The sequence below is a fragment of the Linepithema humile genome, chromosome 2, assembly GCF_040581485.1.
Source record: "Linepithema humile isolate Giens D197 chromosome 2, Lhum_UNIL_v1.0, whole genome shotgun sequence".
Lineage (NCBI taxonomy): Eukaryota > Metazoa > Arthropoda > Insecta > Hymenoptera > Formicidae > Linepithema > Linepithema humile.
The window spans coordinates 2654959-2681280 of record NC_090129.1 but is presented as its reverse complement, the minus strand read 5'-3'; the positions used below and the strand labels follow the sequence as shown (position 1 = coordinate 2681280).

Genomic DNA, 26322 nt, shown 5'->3' with positions numbered 1-26322 from the left:
TCTCGAAGAAATGGTGTGTAGGATGGCGCGATGAGTCATTGTTTGCAATGGGGACGTCGCAGCCGTGTTTAAGCAGGGATGAGCGATGGAGAAAAAAATCAATATTTTAATGATAGATCGTGAAAAAATTTCATCTCGCCACGGAGATTGCTTTTTGCAAGCATCTATATTGCTAAATCAATTTTTTGGTAAAAATAGTTGAACGTATAGTCGATCCTTTTTAATTCTTTAAATAATTAATCGATCAATTCCGAATTCATCATGCACTTTTATAAGACAATTATTTTTCATAGCATTTATTATTAATTGTTCGAAGCGTTTTTAAAGTTTTATCTCTCGTCGATAGAGCAATCCACGGAAGTTGTTTTATTATGTATTAGTTATAACGTATTTATATATGAAGTAGCAGTAACTGGTGCACTGGGTCAACGATGACAGTTGTCCGTTATAAAAAGAGTAAGAGCAGATCATAGAAAATGATTTTTAGAATTTAGATTTAGATTAGAAACGATATTCTTTCAAAGAAAGTTCTTAGAAAACACGATTCTTCAAATAAATCCATTTTCTTATGTTTTTATATTCTCTGGAAAGGTAAATTGTTCCAAAAATTAAGCTACTGTTGCCGTAAAACGAAACTTAGCGGTATCTTTTACCATTTGGTGGAAATGGAGTATCTAAAAAACGAGTGAAAATTCTTGACGAATTTCGCTCGCCGAAAATCTGATGATTTCGGGTGGACACGATTCTGTTGCAATTACGTGTAATATGTAAGAAGCGTGTCATCGCTCTGGAATGTTGTTTACTTCTTATTGTTTTAATGCCTTTTGATCTGCTTGCACGATGCAACTCGCTGTAGGACTGCGCAATTGTCTCTCTCGTTATGGACAATTGCTATAATACTACGTACACTTACGCCATGTAACACGCAATGCATTTCTGTAAATACACTCGATGGTATAATGTAATAATCCTCGAGGCGAGTTCACGTGATTGCTCGCTGATTAAGGAGTACTTCGCGCCATTAAGTCCGGTTTATGCGATATTCTTTTGCTCGATTACGTACGTTTCGGCGTGCAAATGTGATAAAAAATTCGGGACGGAAAAAGATTGACGAAGATCGAGTCGGAGCGCTGATTGACGTCGATGCCGGATTGCATAACACAAAAGGCATCCATATTGCCTTCGTCCAGCAATTATATATTTTTCTGTCGAACGACGCGGATAGACAACTCAATAATGGATGGAGATTTATTCAGCGAAGTGTGTATACTTGTGTATCGCCTTTCGTGTGCAGAGTCTTCCACAAAATTTGTATATTATGATAGTAAAGCGACGTAGCTTACGAGAATTTTGGTGTTATGTCTCTTTTTATTAAAGTAAAAAATTCAATTATAGTTATTCGATAATTTAAAATTAAGAGACTGTTAAATCTCAAGCCTCAGACACGCGGATAAAATTTTATTTAATTTCAGGAAAACTTTTCATTAGAATTTTAATTTGAATTTTAACTAGCAATATTTGATATTAAAATTCAAATAACCTTGGTATTATATATATATATATAAAAATTCTTACGATTTTTTTAAGCTTGTTGTCAGTTTATGAAAGAAGTGATGATAGTAATTAGACGTCGTGTATATTTTACTTTTAATAACAATGGAAGGAAAGTTACGCATTGGTAAATATGCATATATTTGAAGTGTTCAGGCTGGTGATTTCGTGAGGGTGAAACGCATGACGGCGAATCTTCAAGGTCTTCACACATTCTGTGATTGCTCCGATACTTTCTTTTTTAACACTATCTTCAAAAAAGTGAAAATCTAGACAAGGCGCGGCTAGTTGCTATGACAATATCAAACGCAATATAATTATTGAATAATATAAAACCTTGTTAAATTAACTGTAAAGCAATTAAAACATTCTATTGGAAGCATCGTGCATTTGCACAACACACGCGATATAACACGCGAAGATGTATTATAGTTCTGTGATCGGGCGAAAGCCTTGAAATAAATTTCGCAAGTATTAGCAATTAAAAAAATCCTGTTCGGAGCATCATACATTTACATGACGCGTGTAAAAAATGTAATATAGTTTTGCGATAGAGGGAAACTTGTCCTTTGCTCGTACCCCTTCCCCGTGCTTTCCTCTCAATCGACCGAGAAGCTGCGTGTAAGCGAGGTTGGATCGGCGCGTCGACCGGCCGGGAAAAAGGTGGGGTTGGCAGGGTTGGCGAACAGTGTGAGGGGAGGAGGGATTCCTGCGCGCCTTCCTGCGCCTGCTCAGGCTTCAGTTGCCTCGCGACATTACATCCGTGAATGTCGGTTGTGCGTCGCTCCGTTGTGAAACGGCCTCTCGCTTTCGCCCGCGCGGATGCGTGACCTGCCGCGCGGAGTGCGACGGTGCTCTCGCGCATTTCGGAGTCCGACGTCGTCGTCGTCGTCGTCGTGTCTGCCTATCGTCGCGACGCGCCAGACTCGGTTCTCCGGGACCGGTGTTTCGGAGATAATGCGCGCTGAGGAGCCGTCGCGGGCTGACGAATTAGGCTGACGAGCGGCCGCGCTCGTCCACGCGTTAAATGTTTGTGCTTACGGTGAGACAAGTGCCGCGGCGAAAAGTCGATGGGGGCGTGTGATTAGCCGCCGGGATACGATTAAATACGCGGTGTGTCTCGTGGACTGACTTGATGGTCTTCGAAAACATCGAGATGAGGAACCCCGCGGGGTTCCTGCTCGAGGACGCCAGGCACGGATACATCCAGTACATCAGGTATTTTGTTTGCTCTCAACGTTATCGCGTTCGTATTAAGATCTAATTGTGGCGACTATTTATGTTCACTTGAATTAATAAAATGTTTTTTTTTTATAATGTTTGGATTAGAATTTTTGAAAAAGATTAGTTGGATTTTGATTATAATTGATATTTATGGGATTCGTTTATATTCTAAATACAATGTGGTTTAAAAAAGTAATTAGGTCATTCATTCAGAAAATAAAGTAGTTAAATCAAACAGTTCAACCAATTTGGTCTAACAATAAGTTATAGAAATGTCGTATTTGAGTGTTTAAAAACCATTAGACACGCATCACAACGTTTATTGTTAAATATTAGGAGTTTCTCTGAGCGTATTAAACGCGCTGTATGTTAATTGATCCTGCAGAAACATCAAATATTTGACAACGCACATCGCGCGATTTACGACGATTTCCAACGTCCGTTTCACTCTTGTCTGTCTCTCGCTTTGAATTCGACAGTGTTTATTTATCACTTTTAACATCCAATTGACAAACACTATCGAGACAAACATTGTTTTATAAATGCGAAACAGCGGAGGAAATGTTTAGAATAACTTTACATCTGACATTCAATAATTTTTTCATTGATTAAAGTTCAAGCGCCTGTTTCATCAAATGTTTTATAATTTCTTAAAAAGAATGATCACAATATTTCTCATGTGACATGCTTTAATTCTTGTTTGATGTTAATCTTAATATTGCTTATTGGTCGTGCAAAAGGTTTCTTCTTTTCCTTTGGCATTCTTCGAGTAACAACTAATTAGAAGTACTTACAAATCTTTATAGCGATTATTGCAATTTGCAGAGGGGAATTAAAATGAAGCATTTCCGCAAATATTTCAATGCGGTAGAAAAAAAGAAGTTTAAAAAACTTATATATACTTCACCTAAGTATAATTTCAGAGAATTAGTTCAGGTAGTGTACAGTTGTAAAGTAACAAGAGAAAGAGGAAATCGCCGTGTTTAGTGTTAAGTACGTAGCGATAATGTTGGCCTTTGTATCGCTGCATATGTTTTGTGTATAAAACTGTGTCGGGTAAAGCGGAGTCGTAAATCAGGTGTCATTTTCGAGGTGTTAGTAAAGCAGGTATCGAGTGAGCATTATTCGCGCACTGAGAATCGCGTCAGTGATCTAATCTGCAGTAGGGACGACCGATAATCCATAATCCTAGCGAGCAAAATCATTTCGCAGTGGATTATAGCATATTATAACGGATTTAGACATTAGACGCAATTACATACATATTGAAATCATTTTGACAATAAATAATTTTGTAAAAATGATTATTACTCGAATCACTCGAAATACACTTTGGAGTGTTTATCGATTAGAATAATTAATTGGAATAAAATAATTTGTTTTTTTTTTTTTTATTATTGCGATATAACGAAAGAAAATTTTTTCAATTTAATCTCGAGTTAAACGTTCAGATGAACATAGATAATAAAAGTATAAATTCAAGATTCTGCAGCAGAATCTTGGTCAAATTTTTTTAAATCAAAGTATTCTTGCTGATATAATCTTGCTCGATCGCACCTGCTTCTTTCATATTTCATTACATACTTCATTTTAATAGCAGATATGAGTAAGGTTTTAGCGCGAACTGTGTCAGGGCACGTACTCGCTATAACTGTATAGTCCAAAAGAATCATTTGTAACTTTTTTCTTTTAATTGCATTCATCATTGGTGAACTTTCTTGCTGACCGAGAATTTCTTAGTTAACCGTTAAGCAATAACGGTTTGCGGAAGACAACAAATCTTGCTTTTTACTAACGCATTGTAGCGATATCCTCTGGAATATTTGCAATATACGTTGCGTTACGCAATTAACCGCTTACTGCACGGTGTGCGCCGCACACAAAATGTGCCGGATTAAGACTTACGACAAGAAAACCGTACGGCGGAATTCCCGCGCCGCCGATATGTTCACCTGTGTTTGATTCTGAAAATTTGTATTTTGCACAACACATTTCTGTCGCTGTCGTTTGTTTCGTTCACGGTGGCGAATTATTAAGAATTAAATCAGAGCAAAATGACACGCGGGTTTTATATACACATTGTAACAAAATTGTCAGCTTTCGTGTATCTATTGTTGAAGCTGATTGCGCTGGGAAGCACTCCGCACAACATGAACTATTTTCTGCTTCTCCAAACCACTTTTCCGGCAATTACTATTTTCCGCTTAGCCGCAATTAACATGCTTTCCTTTCGCATGAAGTATCCTTTCGCGAAAGGAAGATTCTGCAATGGGGCGGGTTAATTGAGAGATCAGAAATTACGCGGGAGATGCTCCTCGTACCGTTAGCGATGGTCCAGTTTAAGATGGGAGGATGCTTGGCAACGCTGCTGCCTCTTCACCGGCATACAAACCGTGTATTCTTTGTTCCTTTTTTCGAACCGCAAGGGTCCCTAACCGATCGTCCGTCTACAACAGACTCCAGCTCGCGTAGTGTACCTTGGTGAGGTATCTGGTCTGAGGAATTGTAATCGGATGGCGGACATATCTCTTTCTCTCTCTCTCTCTCTCTCTCTCTCTCTCTCTCTCTTTTTCTCGCAGGAGAGGCAGTATTTTATGTAAATGGGTTGAACAGCTCGTTTGCGTATAAAAACTGCAATATGCGAAAGCAAGTTGAATCGGCGCGATATTTATTAGAGAAATATAATTCACGATATAAATAAAATGTCACAATGATCGATAAATATGCAAAACCAATATTTTAGCATTCTTATTCTTTATAATGTTAAATGGCAATAAATTTAGAAGAAAGAAAGAAACAATGCTCATTTTGTATACGGTTTATAGTTTTCGTATTTTATTACTTCTGAAAGTTACAGCAAACAGCAAAATTTGCATACTTATTTTTACACTTTCTGTTCGGAAGACGAATGACGGTTTTTTTTCAAGATAGAATGACGCATTTCCCATTAATTTCGTATTTGTATTTAATGTATATCCATAAATGTGTTTCCACTCATTTTCGCGCTGAACGTAGTTCATAAATTAACGGCTTTCGAGATGAAGTACATGCACGGTAATATATCATCACAGACAATTAACATTAACATTCCAATTATTTTTCGAGTTGATAGCCGCGAGTCAATAGCTTTATAGAAAATTATTTTCCCATTTTACGTAGAAAAAATGAATAAAAAGCTTATATTGTGTTTCAAAATTATTTATCATCAATATTAAAATGTGCAGCGGCAAGAACTATTGGTTTAAGCCTTTAAAAATATGAATAAGTTAATCTCGTTGGAAAAAGTGCGTGGCAAATACGCGCGCCCGGGTGCCAGTAAATGCCACGATATGCATGCTGGCAGCAGAGTTCCTTTGTCAATATCAGCTGAGCATCAGCTGCGCGCTTTTGTGTGCACGAGGTGTGAAAGGGGGTTCTGATTATTTGTCAAGAAAGGTCACCATGGGAAAAGCCGGGCCCCTTATACATATATTTAGAGACATTTGTTACAGCATTATGGTACGAGTGCTGTGTATTTGAATGCAAAGAAAGTTATTCAGCAATATCTTTATTAAAGTGAAAGTAATCGCTTTAACAGCAATATATATTTTTAACGCAAGCATCACTATTTTAATCAGCTTCGATCTTCGATCTGCTTTAACACTACCGCACATTCTGTTCTTTTTTTTAAGCACTTTCTACGCACTTCAGCAAATAATGAACTATTTTTGCAAGACTCGAAGCTTTTTTTTAGACAACTTATCGAACTCCAGATGGTTGATTCGAATTAAATATTAGCGCATGCGTATCATTAAGCGAATTGAAAATTGTTCTCGATTGAACATCGCATTGCGCGAATGTGTAATTGCGTTTTCATAATGCACGATAACTGACGAGGATTCTCATTCTGTATGAAAAGGTAACATTTACCGATAGCCAGGTCATTACGAAACAACCGTCAGCTACATTAATATCCGCATTACTTCACCAAGCGAACGAGTCATGAATATTGTTACAAGATGAACCTCGAGATGAGCGCGGACTATCGATATTCCTACTGTAATCAGTAGCGGCGATTATAAATCGTGATCGGACATGCGGTATCTCTATTAATAACCGTTAAGAAAAAGGCAGGACGGAGCTCCCGTATTGCCGCAGCTGTCTCTCCCATAGCATTCTCCCCCGGCTCGCCCGATATAACGGTTCCCATTGCAAGATATAAATCGTGGCGACGATTATTGCCGAGTAATCATCGAATCGAACAGTCGGTCTTGCTATCCTCCTCGCCGGACGATACTCTCTCGCGCTCGCGCGTACGATCGTAAATCAATATACTTGCGTAGTCGTAGCGCATATTAAAGCGGTCGCTACGGCCGCGACCGCGTTCGCGGGCTCGAGACCCGATATTTATAGTCGGGAGGAAGCCCGCACGTCCGTGTGATTACCCCTAAGATCGTTAACTTCCCATTATGTAATTCCCGAGCGAAACGCCTATTAAGTCCGGGATTAATTCCATTGATATGCGCAGCACCTGATACGATTGCGAAAAAAGTTCGCGCGCGCAGCCGGCCGGAGAAAATTCGCCGTGTGTTCCCCGCGTGTTCCAACAGCCGCGATATAAGTACCGCAACGTGAAAATGACGATTAATTTTCCTCGCGCCGTCTACGGCGTTCTGGCGTCGCAGAAGCGATTATGCGCGACTATACTCGAAAACTAGGGGATTATCGTTTATTGAAAATAAATTCTTTCCGATTCTACGAAGAGAGCTTAGCGCGGCAATCATTCATCTGTATACCGCTTCTTGTTATAGCTTCTCGAGTGGTTTTGTTCTCACGTTGAATACGCTCCTCTTCGCGTGTGCTGCTATTTTGCCGGATGAAAGATTACCACATGTTGCCGCAAGTGAGATGCGTATAAATAATATCCAGCCACGCGGCAAACTTTCTTTATTGCCGATGAAAGTAATGAAATTGAAGAATGACTAATAATCATTATGCCGCTGAAAGCTGTTGCAGTAATCTGTTACAAGTTAAAAAGCAAGCGAGGCGCACACAAAGCAGCGACATTTCGCTTATTGATATAAAGATCTTAAATTATTTAATTATTATTAATAATTTAAATGCACGTATTATTGATAGATGATAATTCGTCAACCATGTAATATTAATCACAGAATTTTTTTATAACACTATGCGGACTACAGTGATTCTGCAAAAGTTCAAAATCGTTATAGCATATTTATGAATCTGAGAAAATTACTGTAATTAGCTGAGATTGAATTTGATCGCCTTGGATTGATGTAATTAAGTGTGAATGGTAATTAATCACTGATTAAATCCGACAATAATAGAAAACTTTTCGTTACTAACCTCGCTTGTTTCGATTTAATAAAATAGCATCTACCACGTTTTGCGGAGCGTTGCTATTTTTAGTTACGATCGCGATTAACATCATGAATGTAGATTTTCGTGAGAAAAATTGAAAATCTGACTATCGCGAATCGGTCGTTAGCATCGGACACTGAATTTCACATTAGTTGATCTGAAAATAAGAAGAGATTCGCATAATTATATGGTACAACACATATTGTAGGCCGGCGAATCTTTTCCCACTCGCATTAAACAGCTGATTTCAAAATGAGATAAAAGAAAAAGTAGAAGAAAAAGCAATCATAATCGATTGCACAATAATTAATCATCTCCGATCGGCGTAGTTATTCTAGTTACTCTAGATTGATTATCCGTGTTAACCTTGCAGATGCTAATCGCACATTTGCATAATCCATTTAATCTTTTATTGTTCCTTCAAGATCATTATTGATTTTTTTTTTTCTGTCAAATTGCCTGGCAATCTGAGTCGACCGAAGCGCGTTTGCTCGCCTAGTTGGCTCGAGGCTACTTTCCATCAATTTTCTGGACGAATACACACAATGACATGGTCGATTCGTTTATGTAGATTCAACTTCTGTCTATAGCGAAACTTTGGCTTCGCCTCATAAAATCTGTTTTCGTTGCCATTTGGTCATATTGACTCGTAAAAACTTTTGTTTTGTCGCACAACATCGATGACGTAAATCTTCTTCGATAAAGGCCGTTGCTTTTTTTATGTGCGTATGAAATCAGCACGCTATTTGATCCTTTAACAAATTAATGTAGCTATGATAACATCCTTAAATATTTTTTTATTTATAATTTTTCTTAAGCAGAGAGAATTTATTTGAACCTTGTTACGAAGATCTCGTTAGGTCAACGACCTATAAAAGCGCGTCATTGTCGCGTTGGCGCATATTCGATTATCGTTTCCACAGAAATGTACAGCAATGCGGTGTTGCTTAGAAACGAGGCTCACAACACGGAAGTAGGTATACACAGCAGACCACGGTATAATTGACGACGAAGATTGCGCTCTTAATCACTATGTTAGATAGTGGATCAAGGGCGATACGGGCGGTTGAAACCAAGTTTATCGCAAAATATTTGCACCTGTCCAATATATCTCATAAAATGATAATCGGCGCCTATCATGTTGTAAAACGGTTATCTTTAGGTATCAAAGCGGTATCGAAGTGTATCGAATCAGGTTTTCTACTAAATATACAAAACTGTATTTTATTCACTTTTAGATAATATACAAGGCAATTTACACGTTTAACTCTTTGTGAATTGAATATTTTTTGTCGTTGATTATAATAATTTTTTAATAATACATAAAATGTGTAATTTAGTAAAAAAAAATTTGACATGAATATGTTCGTAAAAACCATGCAGAAATTTTTCCGATGTGCGTTCGCAGCAGAGGATCACGATTTCGCAAATTCCGCGTTACGATCGCAAAAGATTAACGTGTGTAAACTTCCTGTTGGCCTGTGAGAGAATTAACGTAGAAAAGCGATCGGCATCTTTGCTGAGAAATGTTCAGCACGCGTGAGTTGATCGGGAACAACGACACGTTGTTCACCTACAACAGCGAAACTACTCTTTGCCCGTCGGTCCGCGGCGTGCATATCACTCGCATCGTGCTTTCAGTGGAAACACCGCTCCACGCGTCATCCGTTTAGAACGTAGTTCGTCATCCGATAATGTTGCGCAACAGTTCTCAACGTCGGAAACAATACACTGAAGCCATAGTTGCGCCGAACCGATGAATAAAACCGGAGATAATGTTTGTAAGGTGCAAATAATGACTGAATACTATCAGTGAATTATTGTTGAATGACATATCTAATCACGCATGATCTTCCGCGTTTCCGCGATATTGTGTAATTTTAGTGCGCACTTGAAGAGATAAGCGGATGGATTGGCGTTGCGTTGAGATTGGCAGTGATAACACAAATTTTGGGTGTTTATATTTTAGCGTTGCGCAATCTGTAAAATTACAGAAGCGAATCGAATACTTCAAATCACCACGTGGCTCTTAAAATTACAATAAATTCTAAACATTTTGGTTTTTTTCATGGTTTTCGAATATGATCCGAAAAATTAACAGATTAAGAAATTTTTGTACCTTTTTTAAATTAACGTGTAATTAATTTATTCATCAAAAGTATGTGTTTCTCTTTCAATTTTACGCGCTGATCGGTACAGATCGCTTTGGAAATATTAGATACGCTCATAAAGGTTGGTTCATTAGATGGAAAATGGGATTCAATCACCGGCGCAATGCAATTAGCTTTTTTTTTGGATTCGATTTATCTTCCGGTAATTGCTCGTTACTCAGTTCCGATTCATTCATCTCCGGTTTCCTTTCATCTTCCGCGCGATTTTATTTTCGATGCCGGTTCGCGGCCTTAATCGCGGCTTAAGTATTTCCATCTATAATTCCATTTCCTGCGAACGTATTTGGACAGTAAACTCGCGATTGCAGAACGTAATTAGCCACTAATTAGCGTTAAATTGCGCAATACGTAAAATTGACTCGTGAAAGGCAGAGGATGCTGCCTTAATTTCAGATTCTCGGCATATGACGGTCTGCGGAACGTCCTCATTTCTGAAATTATATTTCTTGTGGCAGTAAAACAGTTACGATCGGCATTTTCTTCGTGGTCTAATAAAAATCATGGCTCTTTTGGGTTGGCTGATATTTTTTTGGTGTTATTATAGGCGTATTACAAGAGCGCAAATAATCGGCAAATAAATCAGACATGATTATGAGTCGAAGCAATGCGGTTGGAAGCGAAATGTTAGTCGAGAATTCCTTCGTTTACGACGCGTTTGTCTCGTTGAGGGATTCAGAGCAAAGCATCGTGATAAATCTCATGAAACGTTATGAATTCTTTTCTCAGTTTTAAGTGTCGGCAATTACGTAAAAGTAGACTAGGTGTGAAACATAAAAAAAAATTGAGGAAATTGTGTGCTTCTTTTTATATTCTTGTCATATAAAAAGCTGTTTACACGAATTTTATAATAATATTTTTTATTAAAACTGTTTCTTCTTATTAAAATTTTTTGTACAAAAATATTGAAAAATAAGGAATATGATTGAGATATGCGCATATAAAAGTAATGGAAATATTTGGCCGCACCTTGCATGTAATAAGAAATACATTCACCCGTATTACGAGGTAATGTATGCCGACACGTCAGTTTTATTTTGCACGATAAGGAAAACACGCAGGAAAATTGGTTGCTTAGATACATAATTTTCGTATTTATCACACACCTGACAAGTCATTGCGTGGAACCGAGTTGAAAAGCGCGATAAAAGACGTGTGTCACTTTTGCTTTCAATTGTATTTGCTCCGGAATTAGGAGCTCCGAATTGCCGCGTTGGAAAGAGCAAGCATTCGTTGTTCGTCAATCTTCCTTCGGATGGGTTCAAGCGAAGCGGCGATTAACGCGAAACCGGTTCGGTTCAGCTGGCTTTCTTAGACATAAAACTCGTGGCTCCGAAGCACGTGTTTCTGGGTAGATGATGCGCTCAGTTCTTTGTCACTCTCCGCCATCGTACGTCTCGAGTGTTTCGTTATTTTTCCTCACATGTTTATCGCGTAGTGAGTAATTCTCAAATTTGCATATCGATCGTCGAAGTCTTTTTTGCACATTTTAATTAATATTTTATTTATAATACTCTATTTAGATATTATTACGTTATCAAGAGTTATCTGCGATAGTGTAATGTAATGTGTGTAGTGTAACGTGAAAAGAAAACTATCGGTTTTTGATTATCGGCTATTTTGTGAATAATTACATTAATACACGAGTCTGTGCGAATTCTCATTTACGATACGATCTTGCGGTTGCATCACCGAAGCATAGACGATAATATTACACGTCATTTAAGCGAAAGCGAGCACTTTAGCGCGCCGATTGGCGTTTTAAAAGAAAGTCAAACTAAAATGACGCGATTGAGACTATGTTCAACCTTATTACCAAAGAAAGCAGGATGCGCGAACGCGTGACGCGGCGAGAATAACGCGGCAAACCGGTTATTTTTAGTAATGGACGTATTCGGGTGATTTATGCCGCTTTCTCGCGATCTATCCATGTGTTATCTAACCGTGAAAAATTACGCATGTCGCGTTACGCGTGTACATCGTGATATCGGCCATTCGCGCCGCTCTGTTATCATGCTACACGAGATTGTGGCACGAGATTGTGGCAAACCACAAACACATTGTTAATGTTTGTTTTTCTCACTATTTTATTCGACTATTTTTAGTCGAATACTCGTTGCGCGGAATCAAATGATCGTATGCTTGGTTTTATCTTACAATATCTTGTATTCGATTTTAATGTGAGTAGCCGTCTCTGATTGAGATATCTTATAAAGATTATTACAAGTAATCGCATTTTGTGTGGATACATTATGGTACAATCGAAAAGTTTAATCTGATAATATTTTACGATTTTTCTCAGGCTTTTGACTATAATTCTGAATAAATGTTAATTAACATTTATTTTAAGCTGGTGCAAAATATATTTGGAAAGTTTTCATAATTTATAGAATTGTAGGTATACTTATATAAAAGCAGTATATGTGTTTTTACATAAAGAAATTCTCTAGAGATTTTAATTTTCTAAGAAAGTTTCTCATTCTTTAAGTTACATAAATCTAATAAAATAAAAATCAAATGTTAATAATTCTTAATGTTCGCTCAATTTAATCGAAGTAAAATTATAACTTATCTTTTCATTAAAAGAAATTCGAAGAATATAATCGAAGCCATTATAATTAATGTAATTTGTCCGACGTTATTTGCAGGTTTGCGAAGCAATTTATTTTTTGCGCCGTATAACACTAATAATATCGATCGTTTCACTATTTCTTTATCGATTTACTTTGTCGAAGAGTTTTGTAAATTATTTTGCTGGACGTTTATTTTGCACCACGCGCGCTTTTACTCTTATTCTCTCGCCGGACGATTTATTCCGCCGATTACCATGCTTTACGACAACTTTCTCCGAGAACAAGCGAGGAAGCGTGGATAATCGACAATATCGAGGATTCGCGGAGAAAGAAAGTCCAACGGAATTTCCAGCGATGCGTTATGCTGGAGGCGCGTACAGATTCTTCTTTCGGGAATTAATCATGTTTATCGTATTTGATTTTATGCGTGACGCAAATCGCGGATGATTCCGCAGATTTCAGAGAATGATCATGATCTTAAGAAGTGGAACTAATGAAAATTCTGATTCATCTGTCGTGCATGATTTCCGCACGTCATCAACGCGAAATTGGTAATGAATAGTGATTATTATTATTAAAGATGGAAAACCCAAGCAAACTCCGCAATAATTTTTTAAAAATATTGATTACAAAATCTGAATATAATTATAATTTGAGAAAGATACGTAATTTATACAAATCGTAAAAATATACGATAATGACGAATCTGGTACACTGCACGCAAGAAATTACATTTGAACAAAGCGGAATATAACAATAATTCGCAATGCATAAAATGCCTCGCGCAGATATATTTGGATCGGTTAGAAAACACGAGAACCGGTTCGATCAATAAATTCGCCGATCATCCGCGGTAATCGTCGCGTAATCCTGGCGTCACCGCGTTGTTCCGCGCTGTTCGCGATCGGACGGTTAAACGGCCGCGTGCGCCGCGATAATCGTCCCGGCCGATTGTTCCGAGGAAACGTGACGAAGGTGGAACAACTGTGAGAATTGCGAACGAGCGTGAGAAATCCTCATTATGCTGCTCTCGTGATTGCGAACGATTCTTCTGTGGATACTCTGTAGCGGCATTCGGAGACGTTTTCTCGAATGCAGACAGCGTGCCGTCCATTTGCAATCCTACACGATTCGCGAAGTGACCGTTACAGTCGGGATATAATAAAATATAAAAAAAGATATATGCACATTCCACGATTTACGAGCTATTTTTCTTGCGCGGATTATATTTATGTGATCAGGAATCTCTTGGGTAAATAACAGTCAGATATTTTTGGAAATTTTATTGTTTTGCATATAAATCTGTTCAAGTCAACAATTTCCTTCCATAAATTGCTATAGTCAAAACATGATGAGACGATGTCTAAGAAATAAATAAAATATAATGAGAACAATATTATTATTACACCACACTCAAAAAAATGATCTTGCAATAATAGCTAAAATTTTCTAGGTGTAAAAAATTAACTAAAACAGATAAATGATTAGCAACTGTTGTGATATTGCATATGTAATTACTTAATCAGTTTAGATGACAGAAACAGAATATATATCTGTATTGTTTGTGAACTTTAAAAAGAAAGTTTCTCTAAAGCGCCTATCTATATAAGATCAATCACGTGTTAAATCATGCAATGAATAACATTTAGCAATGGTACCTAAATTTTTCAGAAGCTATTGCTAGAACATTACTGCTATAAATTCTATATGTGACAAACAATGTTTTCACAGATACGAAAAATAGCGATACATTTTTGTTGCGATATCTAGAAATCTAACTACATCAGCGAAATATTTTTTTGAGTGCACTAAATAAATTACTATTAGAGCAACTGAGCTAAAAGATGAAACAGATAATTTATCTAGAAATATTTATCTAGAAGTGATCGAACATTGTAATGAGATGTAAAGAATCTGAAGGCAAATATTTGAACTTAACACGATATTTTTAATATTTTCATAATTATTTTTGTTCCTTGTTTTGAATCTAATCATTGATCGCGACGCCAGTTTTGACTTTATCGTGTAAACACATCAAAAATGAATAAGATTTACAAGACTTCGTATGGACGTTGTGAATTAATGCGCAATAAATTCGACTCAAATATACCTTGTACGATAAGAGTCTAATTTACATAACAACATGCACGGGTTAACACCTTCTTAATTACTGATGTATTATCGCGTACCAAAGGATTTATTCGTTGCTATTTACGTATTACGTCGTGCAAAATCTATGCGCTGCCTATCGACATATTACTACGTCATGTGAAATGTACTGCTGGTTATTACGTCATGTAAAAAGTATGAAGTGACGATTATTTATAGCGTATTGTGCTGTACGTCTCACCATTTATTACACTGACCACCAACGATTATTTAAGCAACATCCAACGGCAAATGGTGGTTGAATAACCTTTAACTATAAAATGTAGCGGTAAACAACGTACATTTTAATTTTTATTACTAGACTGATGCGATAAAAGAAGTGTTATTATTAGCTTTTATGAAATATTAACTTTTGTCAGTATAAAAGAGTTAATTTTAGCAATAAATTTTCAATTAGTCACTTTTATCATGTCAATTCAGTTTGACGTCAGCATATTGATTTAAATGTCATTGATTTAAATGATAAAATGATGATTGGTATATGAAAATGGCATAAAAGTTATAGATGGCAGAATATTTTTATGAATATTTCACAAATATCGATATCTCTTCAAGGGCCAGACGTTGATGAATTCGATTGTCGATCGCAGTCGAACAGGCTGGAAGTAATCTTCCGGTCGACGACGCGCCCTCCACAACTGCCTGCGGAAATTCGCTCGATTATATCCGCAATTTTGAGTTTATATTATCTCATATAAATCAAAACTAAATTTATTAAATTTATCATATATTTTAAAAGACATGAAATAGTTAAAAATTTACAAAGTTTTAATTACACGCTGATTACGTGGATTTTTTTAACGAATCTTAATCGCATCTAATATTTTTTTAAATTGTGTGAAGTTTTCTTTTGTTCTTTTTATCTGTTAATTATTTCTTTACTGATACTTATCTCTCGAGCCATTAAAAACGACGCAAAAATAGTTTTGAGAATTTCTATTTTATACTATTGTCATTCAAACGTGCAGCATCGATTTCCACTGTCCGTGTAGCAAAAATGCATGTTGCTTTGCCCAGCTTACGCACATGTCAGCGATGCGCGTCATGCGAAAAGAGAACACGTCGGATGCGTTCAAGGTGATTCGCGCGTTTTATCGTTAAACCGTGGCCAGGCACCGTGAAAGATGCGCAGAAAGTGCTATTCTCGCCCTTTCTTGACGACTTCAGTGCCGCGCCGTACACAGCTTAAAAGTTTCTTCATCGTCCTAGTAACGCGATATTACCGCGCTGACGAAATATACGATTGTTCCGTGCTCATATGCACCGGCGATATTGTTCAAGATTACAGAATCTTTAAAGATTAATGCATTTAGTAATAAAATAAATAGATAAGTATTTGTGTAAGAAATTTTACATTGATACAAGCTACGAAAGATCGATCGTCTACAAATATTATATATATTATATAAGAATTTTAATAGCATAATTAATAATATTGTGCAGATTTTCATAGCTTCAGTATACAGAGAAAAGTAATTTTTTAATGATATAATTGTTTTAATATAATTTAAATATTATTAACGCACGACTTTATTAAAAATTTGGAGAAAAAGTTTTCAGATATGAGAAACTTTGACATTTGATAATATTGTCGTTAGCGTTTACATCTATTATGATTCATTATGAATATAATGACGGGAAAATTTCTAGTAGTGAGTCATAGAGCATACCTCCAACTCTCATTTTTGACTGTGCTTATTGTTCCGTTATGCTGACTGCGATGTTATCTTCGCTTGTCTTAGACGCCGCTGCACAATTTTATGCCGGAACAAGTTCTCTTCCCGTTTTGTGTCATGCGCAGGTGAAACACTTTGTTAATGCGCGTCATCTTGTACGCGTGCTTAGATCGGTTAATTAGAAAATAGTGACGAAGCGAGTCCGTCGTTTTTTTGAAGAACTTCGTTGCCTTATCTTGCATTAATCTTCGAAAATAAGTCTACAAATAAACAGTGTTATTTTATTATTATATTATTATTCTTAGTTATCATTATAATATTAAAATATATATCATCAAAACAGTTATTGATCAGTGAAGAACCGCGCGCCATTAATAACTCGATATTGTCATCTTTTGAATTTTTAATGACGATACAAAGCGGTAGGGAAGCGTGAAGGACATTAGATTCCATATGTTAGTATGCAATGTCACGTAGCACGCGTGTTACGCGTTGCTCCGATGCAATTGATGGAATGTCATCGCAAACGGCAAGGAAAAAACAGCTATAAAGAGGATTTTATTATTACAAAAATGTGCTGCGTTGTCGTGGATTTGTTATCTTAAAAACATTCGAGCAACGAAATAGGCACTCAAGAATATGCGTTCATGTATATAAATTTATGGATCATAAATTCGCGACTACAGATACAAGCGTGGTTTCTACGTGCTGTATCTTGTTGACTCTCTTTCAGAAATATATGTAAGGTATTGTCTATTACGTACGCGTGTACTACATTCAACTTCAATTACATTGTAAAACACACGTTTCTGATTAAAATACGAGGTTCCGTGATCTATGTCCGCGGTATAAGGTGTATACGTTTTGTTGCATCACGTGAAACGTAGCAGGAGAACAAATTGATCCGAGATAGTAAGAACAATGTTACGATTTTTACTCGTTTCTCGTAATATGAATCATTTTCTCGTGACGCACGATGCGAACGTGACTTTAGAAGATCGTTGACCGGTTCGCAATCGGGTACGTGTGTGAATAGGTGCGGCTGAATCACACCTGTGTGCGCCGTAGCAATTCTTTTATTTGGTTTTCAACAACAGGTAATAAGGTTAATTAGAACGCACGTCATATAAATCGTGACGAGACAGGTTTGTCGTACCGACCGTATTTGCCATTTCAAGCTTTCATCACATACATTCGCGAGAAGAAGCAAGAAATATTTAAGCGTGCAACTTACGAGTCCTTTAATATTCTCTTGAATTAAAATCCGAACAGCGCGTTACGTGCATTCGTTCTTTCTGTTTCTATTCTCATTCCGTGCGATTTTCAAAGGAATACCGTTGACACCCTTGAAAGTTCCTATGAAGTCTTTGAGTCATCAAGGTTAATTTGAGAGAGAAATCATCTATATTTCGAGACACGGCCACCTTTGGAGAGAGATGGTCTCTACTTGTGGAACGCGCGCTAATTTTAGTAGTGCGCTGTCTGCTGTGCGTTAACGACCGGAATGTCGGGGTGCAAGGAAGAGCATCGCGCGAGATGCTCGCGGTGGAGTATAAAGGACGGTTTCTACTATTGTCAAGGAGAGCCGAGTGGAGCAGAGTCGAACGGGAATTGCGCGGTAGTAATTGGAATGGAACACGTTAGTCGAGTTTGAGCTGCCACAGAGTGAAAGAAAAATAAGATAAAATAGAATAATGCAGCGAAGTGATGAAAGGACAAACGGCAATAGGACGGACGGCTGACGGACTGAAAAAGGTCGACTCAGTTTTTACTCGAGAGGACAATAGGATTGGATTATTGGTGAGAAGGAAGCATGTCGCCGGGAAGGAACTTGTGTTATTTTAGTGGATTTGCGTGAAACGACACCGGCTGAATTTCTATTGAATACAGAGGATTCGTGGGGGAATTGTTTCTCAAATGTCTTTTCTTTCTCAGCTATTTTATTCGTGAAATTTTTTTATCCCGAAAGAAATCGGCCGGTATCGCTGCATTGGGAAATCAACGAAAGCGCGTCCGGCTGTCGTGCACTATGAAACGGGGTTTTATGTTACTCGCGGAGGGAAAAGTCCGGTCGCGGGGTTCTTTCTTGACGTTTTGCCGCTCAGTCTTGCGCAGCGTGAAATCAACGCAGCGGGGTCGTGTTCGCCGCCACTTTCCTTCGTATTTATGACTTTATCTTTTCTCTTTTGCATGCAGATATACTCTCAGATATAATTTCCCTCTCTTTCCCTTTGTCATCTTTATTCTGCAAGCGCGATTGTTGTCCGCGTGTAATCTATGAAAAATCTAAAGTAACATTTGATAATTACAATAATTCATCGAAGATTACAATTGCGCATAATTTTCTGCGAATTTACATATTTGAATTATCATATTTATTTTTTTCAACAATTATCGTGAATATATTACTGTAATTTTCCCATATTGATAATATATTATTCGAATTTATTGTTCAACGCTGTGAGGAAAATTTCTTTTGTCGAGTTAGAAACAACGTGTTAATTTAAAAAAAAATTTACGTTCTAAAGTAAAACATGTAGAGTTTAGAGCAAATTACAAATTACAAGTAACAGGAATAAGTAAAATTTGTGCGAGTTTTCGGATATAAAGATTGAAACATAAATTATCATTAGAACTGCTTTATTTTTATTGATTTAGATAGTTAAAAGCATTCATTATTTTTCCAAGAAATACTAAATGGGAACTTATTTATAATTTGATTAATATATACTGTTTTATTAAAATGACTAAATATGTTTAAAATAAAGCGTGATGTGCGAGTAATCTTATCATTCGTAAGGTATTTAAATAGCTCTATGAAGTATTCTCTTATCAGTGTTTCACGGTAGCATTCATAAAAGTAGGTACACTAGATTTTAGTCGGACTGTATCGCACGGTCTCTTCCGTGTCGTTGATCATAATTTAAGTTCGCGTGAGTAACGCGATTTCGATGCGGAGACGGCCAAGATCGGGTAATCTTCTTTTCTCTCTCCCTCACTTCCTCCCACATGCTTCGTTTCTACTGCAATGCGAATATATAAGGTGTTTCAGAAGTCGTGCACTTTTTTTGGTCGTAAATTTTTCTTGAAAACACATAGAATTTATCGCTTTCTAAAAATATGAATTGTCTTTTCTTAGTCTCTCAATTCTCCATGTAAAATTAAATCTCAAAAACTTCTGAATTTTCCTAAAATTGCATCTATCACAAAAATTAACTGGAGAATAAAATTGTGTCATCTATTTGCATCCTCTATTGTGTCATCTATTTACATCAGCTTCTCTTACCAACCCATCGCAAAAATTTACTGAAGAATAAAATTGTGTCATCTATTTACATCCGCTTATTGTGTCATCTTTTACATCAGCTTAACAACATTCTATAAATTTCGAACTTAGTAATTATTCCGCAAAAAAGCCGTTTTTTTAGTTTAATTTCTAGTATTTGGCTCACAGAAAAGTTTCTAAAATATTTACAACGTGTGCGTGTACAATGTATATAAAAATAATTGTGTACATATCTGAAATATTACTTTCTTGTTATAATTATTCCGAAGGACTTTCATCCGGATGTTGAGTCCCATGGCAATTCAGTCGGGAAGCGAACGTGCACGCATAATGAAAAAATATAAGTAACGAAAAAAAAAAAAAAAATCGATACCACGAGTCCATTCGCCACGGCCGTCGCGAATTCGAAGGCGTGTCGTGTAATCAGCGCAGAGATATCACCGCGCGTCGGCTCGCCGACTGTGATTTTTTTGCTCTCCGTATTCACACATGTAACGAGTGATACCGGTACGTGACACACTTCGCCGGGCTTGTGTGAATCGTATTCGGTTCGAGTGCTCTCCGCGCGGAGGAATATGCGGGAATGACAATCGCAGATGCAATCTCGATTGCGCGCGGAGCCGTGCTGCGACGATGGATTGCCGCTTCTCTGAAAGTATCGCCCGAAGAAATTCTACGCGGTGCATCGTTACGAAACTATGCCGCATTGCTAAAGCCTTAAGGATATAGTGAAATTGTTAGTGTCCTCGAGTTTCGACAGTGTAAGATATCTTTTTCTATAATTTTTTAATGATTTTTAGGAAGAACCGAACGGATGTTAGCATAAGTAATTATTTAAAACTGTTAATAATAATTGTTCCTTTTCCGTAACAGAAGAAAAGAACAATTTTCATAACAGTACACCGCGTATATGCGCCCACATGCAGAGGGAGGTACGCGTGTGCGCGATGGACCGTACTTCACGTCGGAATGACGTCATCAGCGACCTCTCCACTCGTATTCGTTCGCGAGATGGTACGTGTAGATTTTGACTGCCGGTCACGTTTGCGCGGATTTTATGGACTTTTAACGGTGCCGACGCTCGCAGCGGGTCATTCTTATCTGCATTGCCCCTCCGCATTATCCCTATAAAGATCCAACGTTCGGCGCCAGTCCAATTTGCGAGACGCGCGCTCTCGATTACGATCGGCCTGACTCTTCGCCCCTTTCTCTCGGTGCTGACAACTGAACAATCGCGATATCGTCATATGTTGATCGACACGCCACATTAAGCGAAATCATCATAATTTATTATCGTTGGAGAATCGGAAGAAAATGTTAACTACACAAATAAACTTTCTCGTACTTTTGTTCTATAAACCATATCGCTTGCTGACGAAATCCATTTTCTTCTAGAAAGAATGAGGTCGCGTACGGTAGACGAACATAAAATAGGAAGTTATCTCCTCTACGATGTTATCTACATGATTTATCGAGATTATGGCTTTAGGGACCATTTCTTTCTTACGATTTTATTAGAACATTTCTGGAAGTAATATCATGAGTGTTTGATAAATCTTCCGCAGCCAATACATTTGTTACTATAATAACTTCATTAAATATATGCAGTATAAGTTTATTAATATCTTTTGTATATATTCAATGATGCAGTTATGAATTTATTTGACTGGTGCCAAGAATTTTCTCGATGCAGATACAAGCTCAGTTTCAAACTGCTGCGTTTCATGTTAAATTTTCGATCAAAATGCAGAAAATTTAATTTGTAATAATTAATTTTACTTTTAAAAGTATATATATATATATATATATGTTTCATTCTATTTGATAAAATTGTACTTATCGTAATTTTTTATTTTGAATCAATTGGAGAATTTGGCGCATCAGTTTTTTAAACCCAATAGAAATCGAAGAAAACCAATTTAACCGTTATCTTCTCAATTTAGAAATTAATTATCTTCAGTTATTGAAAAAAAAATGAAATAATTTAAACCATTTTATTGAATTCTCGAATAGTTCATTTCAGTATTCCATTTGCGCAGCTTTCTCCCGACGGCTATCGATTCGTGTATTGCCAGCAGTGTAGTTTATCCGACGAGCGCCACTCGGATCGGTGTAATCGAGCGAGTACACTCGAGTAATTACCCAGCATCCGCGTCACGGGGTTATGATCATTGAAAATTTCTCATCTCCATAGGTTTTTACCACACCTGTGATAATCTTTATGACTTTTGAAGCGCATTTGTTTCACTTACCTACTAGGCGGATATAATATTTTACGAGCATTGCCGCAACCCCGCAATTGTAAATGTTACGTTAAGGTTTGGCCTGCCTCAATGAATCAGCGATGAAAATTAGTTATACCGTACTTATTATTTAACGGTTGCGAGATATAATTGAAAGACCTTTCTCTTTCTTTTGCTCTGTATTTCGCAGTGTGAAACTGTTATTAAATTTTTTTAGATTTAACTTTGCTGTTTGTTGAGTATATTTCTTAATATTTCTCTTGACTAGATTAAAATATTTCCTCTTTTCAAAGATCAATAATTAATTTATTTTATTGTTGCAAGCAACACTTATATAATTGCTCTAGTAAATAAATAAAATTCATTATACCTGTCTCTCTTTCACCCGCGGTCCCCTTCGAATCAAGTGTCAACGGGATCAAATTATCAGTAAATTATTGCTGCTCGTGTTGGTTCTGGTTCAGCCGTTCGACCGCAGCAGCGTGGTTATGTCATCGTTTTTACGATGAACAACGCATGAGCGCGGCTGGGTCGACGCATGTTTTATGTCGCGTGTACCACAACGCGCGGTATAATACGCGAATCGCGTCTGATAAGCGCGCTGCGCCTAGGCGCACAGCCGATTATTTATTGATCTCGTAAAGAAACCGGGACTTCTCTCGATCTCCGCCGGCATCGCGCCGTTGCTGCCGCGAACTCTCGATCGTGGAGCCTCGACGTTACCTAAGCTCTTCGGGAATATTGCCACACGCGTGCCGCTATTTAACATAAACGCTATTTACCTTCGGAATACGGTACCGCGTATTACCATACAGTTTACGAGATTTCGATGAATCTCATAATAAACTGTCAGCTTACGTAGCTTTATCCGGCATGTTGAACGACACGTACAAAGAAAAATGTGCGAGAGCATATGGAAAAAATTAAATTAATAAATAATATTTTTTATTTATTTTATTATTTTGCAAACAGTTTGAAAAATATAATTGCGTTGAACGATGTTTTCGAAGTGAAAGCTAGAAAAATGTTGAAAAAACTTACGAGATAATTTTGCGTGAATAAAATACGCATGGTCGATGATGTTCTAGAATTATTATCATATTAGAGGCAATTAACATGAAACAGGCGGCGTTATTAATATCAACAGACATGACGATTGAGCTACTTCTGATATAAAAATACGCGCACATGGAATGTAAAACGCACTCTCGTAAAATCATTGCAGACACGCATGATAAACGGCGAACGGAGATCGCGTTCCGCGGGTCGCATATCTCGCACGATACCGCAATTTCCACGAATCTCTCTCGCGTCCTGATGCAAATACGTATATAATAAGGAGGGACGACGGTCTCTTTGCGCGCGCTAATAATACAGCCAGCCGATATATAACCGGCGAGCGAGCGAGCGAGTGTTCCGCTCCGGCGTCCGCGGGTCCGCGCGGAGATCCGCCCACGTATCGCCGTTTCGTTCTAGCTTAAATCCCCGAGATGATTTTAGTATTCCGTCGGTTCTCCGTATAATCGCACGCGCGAGGCGTATTAGTCTCTTCCTCGAACGTGCGAGCGATTATCAGATCTGTATTATTTACGCGAGAGAATTTATTTTCCTCGCTGATAAGCGAAAACGCGCGCGATCGCGATATTCAGATCTCGCTCGGTGCTCGGAGTCATCGGATGATATCTGTCGCGGAGCAGATCTCTCGACGATTACAGTGGATTTATTTCTAGGAAAGAATTTTTCTTAAGGGAAAATTCTTATTCCTCGTTGATTTATAAATATTATAAGTTCCGCGCGACGAAGACGCGAACTTTTCGCCAGCGAGGACGGTTCGGCTCGGGGCCTCCGAAGGCGATCGATTTCCGCGGTTTGTCGTCACTACGCGAGTGCGCCATTACGGAGAATCCTGAGGAGAACGCCCCTGCAGCATCCAACGCAGGGGTACCGGCCATATACCTGAACGACGGCTACGTCGACAGGTAAAGATCGTTTTGTTAGAGAGTGGATGGATCCCCGCCTCGATTAATTCTTTTCACGATCTCCCGCTGTCGGCTACCTCTCCGCGCGGGCGCTCTTTCAAAAGATTTCTCCGCGATTTATCGTGACGGCGTCAGCTGCCGCTATACTACCCCGTAAATACCCCGGGCTATTGTCAGCCGTTGAAAAATCTACCTTGGCGCCGGTTGTACAAACATCTGTTCTTGTCGAATCAATAGTTTCGGATTCCATAAATTTTTCGGATTTCCGCAGAAAGAGGGAAGGAAGTGATGCAAGAAAATGATGAAAAATGAGGGGTGGGGGGGGGGGAGCTGGACGATTCAATTAGATTGTATAAATTAGAAATCATTATCCGGGTACAATTTTTTTCCGAAAGTAAGCGAGGCGAATCTCTCCTTGCGGGTAATTATATGAATATCCACTGGATATCCGTGCCGTATGGGATAATAGCGTGCGCGACGATGCGCGTCCGTGCCCGCCCGGCGACGGTGCTTGAATATTCTCGGTGCGCGCGTTCCCTTTATTCCGGTTAGGATCAGACGCGCCGGCGTTATTTGAACTGGCCGTCGCAATTTATTTGGCCGATCATTCTCGTTAATTATGCAGTTATGCGCCGCGCGGTCGAACGAGCCGCCGCCGCGGCCGCGTTCTATCGTAAAGCGCCGGACGATTCGCAGCCTTGAGAACCTTTAAACAGCGGTCGAGCGAAATTCTCCGCTTGGCTAGCACGGGGCGGGTTGTAAAAACCAAAACCGGCGTTGCTGTAAAATATATATTGTAAACCGCGTTTACGACCGTCTCCTCCTTCTCTCTCTCTCTCTCTCTCTCTCTCTCTCTCTCTCTCTCTCTCTCTCTCTCTCCGCGCGATGCTCGCCGCGAGCTTGCCTAACGTCCTGCGAATTGCTCGTTCGCTCGCTCGTACATGTACGAATGCTATACCGGACTGCATACGGCGATTTCGAACTTCGCTCGGAACCTCTTGTTTCGCAATTAAGGTCGATCGGAGTAATTGGCCGACGGTGGAAATAAACGTGCGACCGTGATGGTTTTTCATGATAAAATTGATAACTGTTTTAAAATCATCGGATAATAAATACTGTTCATTTAATTGCCATTATAAAATCGTTAGAAAGCTATGGCTTTTCAATCATTTATCGTGATTGTTCCCTTCTTCGCTGAAAGCTGAGCTCGCATTTATCGCGGATTCACCTTTCCTCGCAAACATGCTGAAGAATGGGAAAACTGTGCAACTCGAATTCTGGTACAATCCAAATGCGACTATAATTAGATTCGTGACGGATTGCCTGTCACGTCTTTATCTCTTAGATTATTTTCAGGGATTGACATTCAATATAGTGAATCGTTAATATAATTGGACAAACACGAACGTGTCACTTCCTAAGAAAAGCTGCATGATGAAGATTTAATTCAAGTTTCCATTTATTTTGTGGAGTAAGCCAACTTTGATTGTATTGTGCATGCTTCGGTTAATATCAGATGCATTGTAGATGCACTAAACGCAATTTGCGTATAGAATATTCAAATTATCTTTTTATTAATTCTTTATTTCGCTCTATTAAATTTCTATTATTTTTCGAATTGATTTAATATTTCTAAAAAAAAAAATAATTATAATTCTAAATAATTTATTTTTTAATAATTTTTAATCTACTTAATTGTAATTTTTTTTGTATTAGACAATATGTGTCAGTAAACTGTGATTTGTGAAACATTTACGGATCAAAGCACACGAATAAATAATGTAACATTATTTGTTACTAAAATCAATTGAATGCTGAAACCTGAAAAATGATTACGTCTTGTACTTCCGCAAAAAAATTTCTTAAAATTTCATAACGCTACGCATTTATTTTTCCATCAATTCTGCGATATCTTGTATACTTTACTCGACAATTTAATTTGTATGTAGACTATGCGAGATCTTATCGGCACAGTTAATGATCAAAAGGCCTAGCTCATCGCTCTACGAATATTAAGAGAATGTCGAGTGAGATTGACTTGGCCCAATTTGTTAATAAGCTCGTGCGCGTAATTGGACCGCGTCACGGT

General features: G+C 38.0%; 1 protein-coding gene across 4 annotated transcripts in view; it reads left to right on the top strand.

Moving 5' to 3' along the window:
* The window catches only part of ssh (Protein phosphatase Slingshot), a 103341-nt gene that overhangs the window by 20347 nt on the left and 56672 nt on the right, over positions 1 to 26322 (top strand). Inside the window, exon 1 of one of the 4 annotated variants that reach the window (XM_067350382.1) lies at positions 2277 to 2769. The exons of the other annotated variants lie outside the window; for them this stretch is intronic. Coding sequence (XP_067206483.1) covers positions 2687 to 2769 — 83 coding nt within the window. The 5' untranslated portion in view covers positions 2277 to 2686. Of the gene's footprint in view, positions 1 to 2276; positions 2770 to 26322 lie in introns of those variants that run through there. 4 annotated transcript variants of the gene reach the window in all.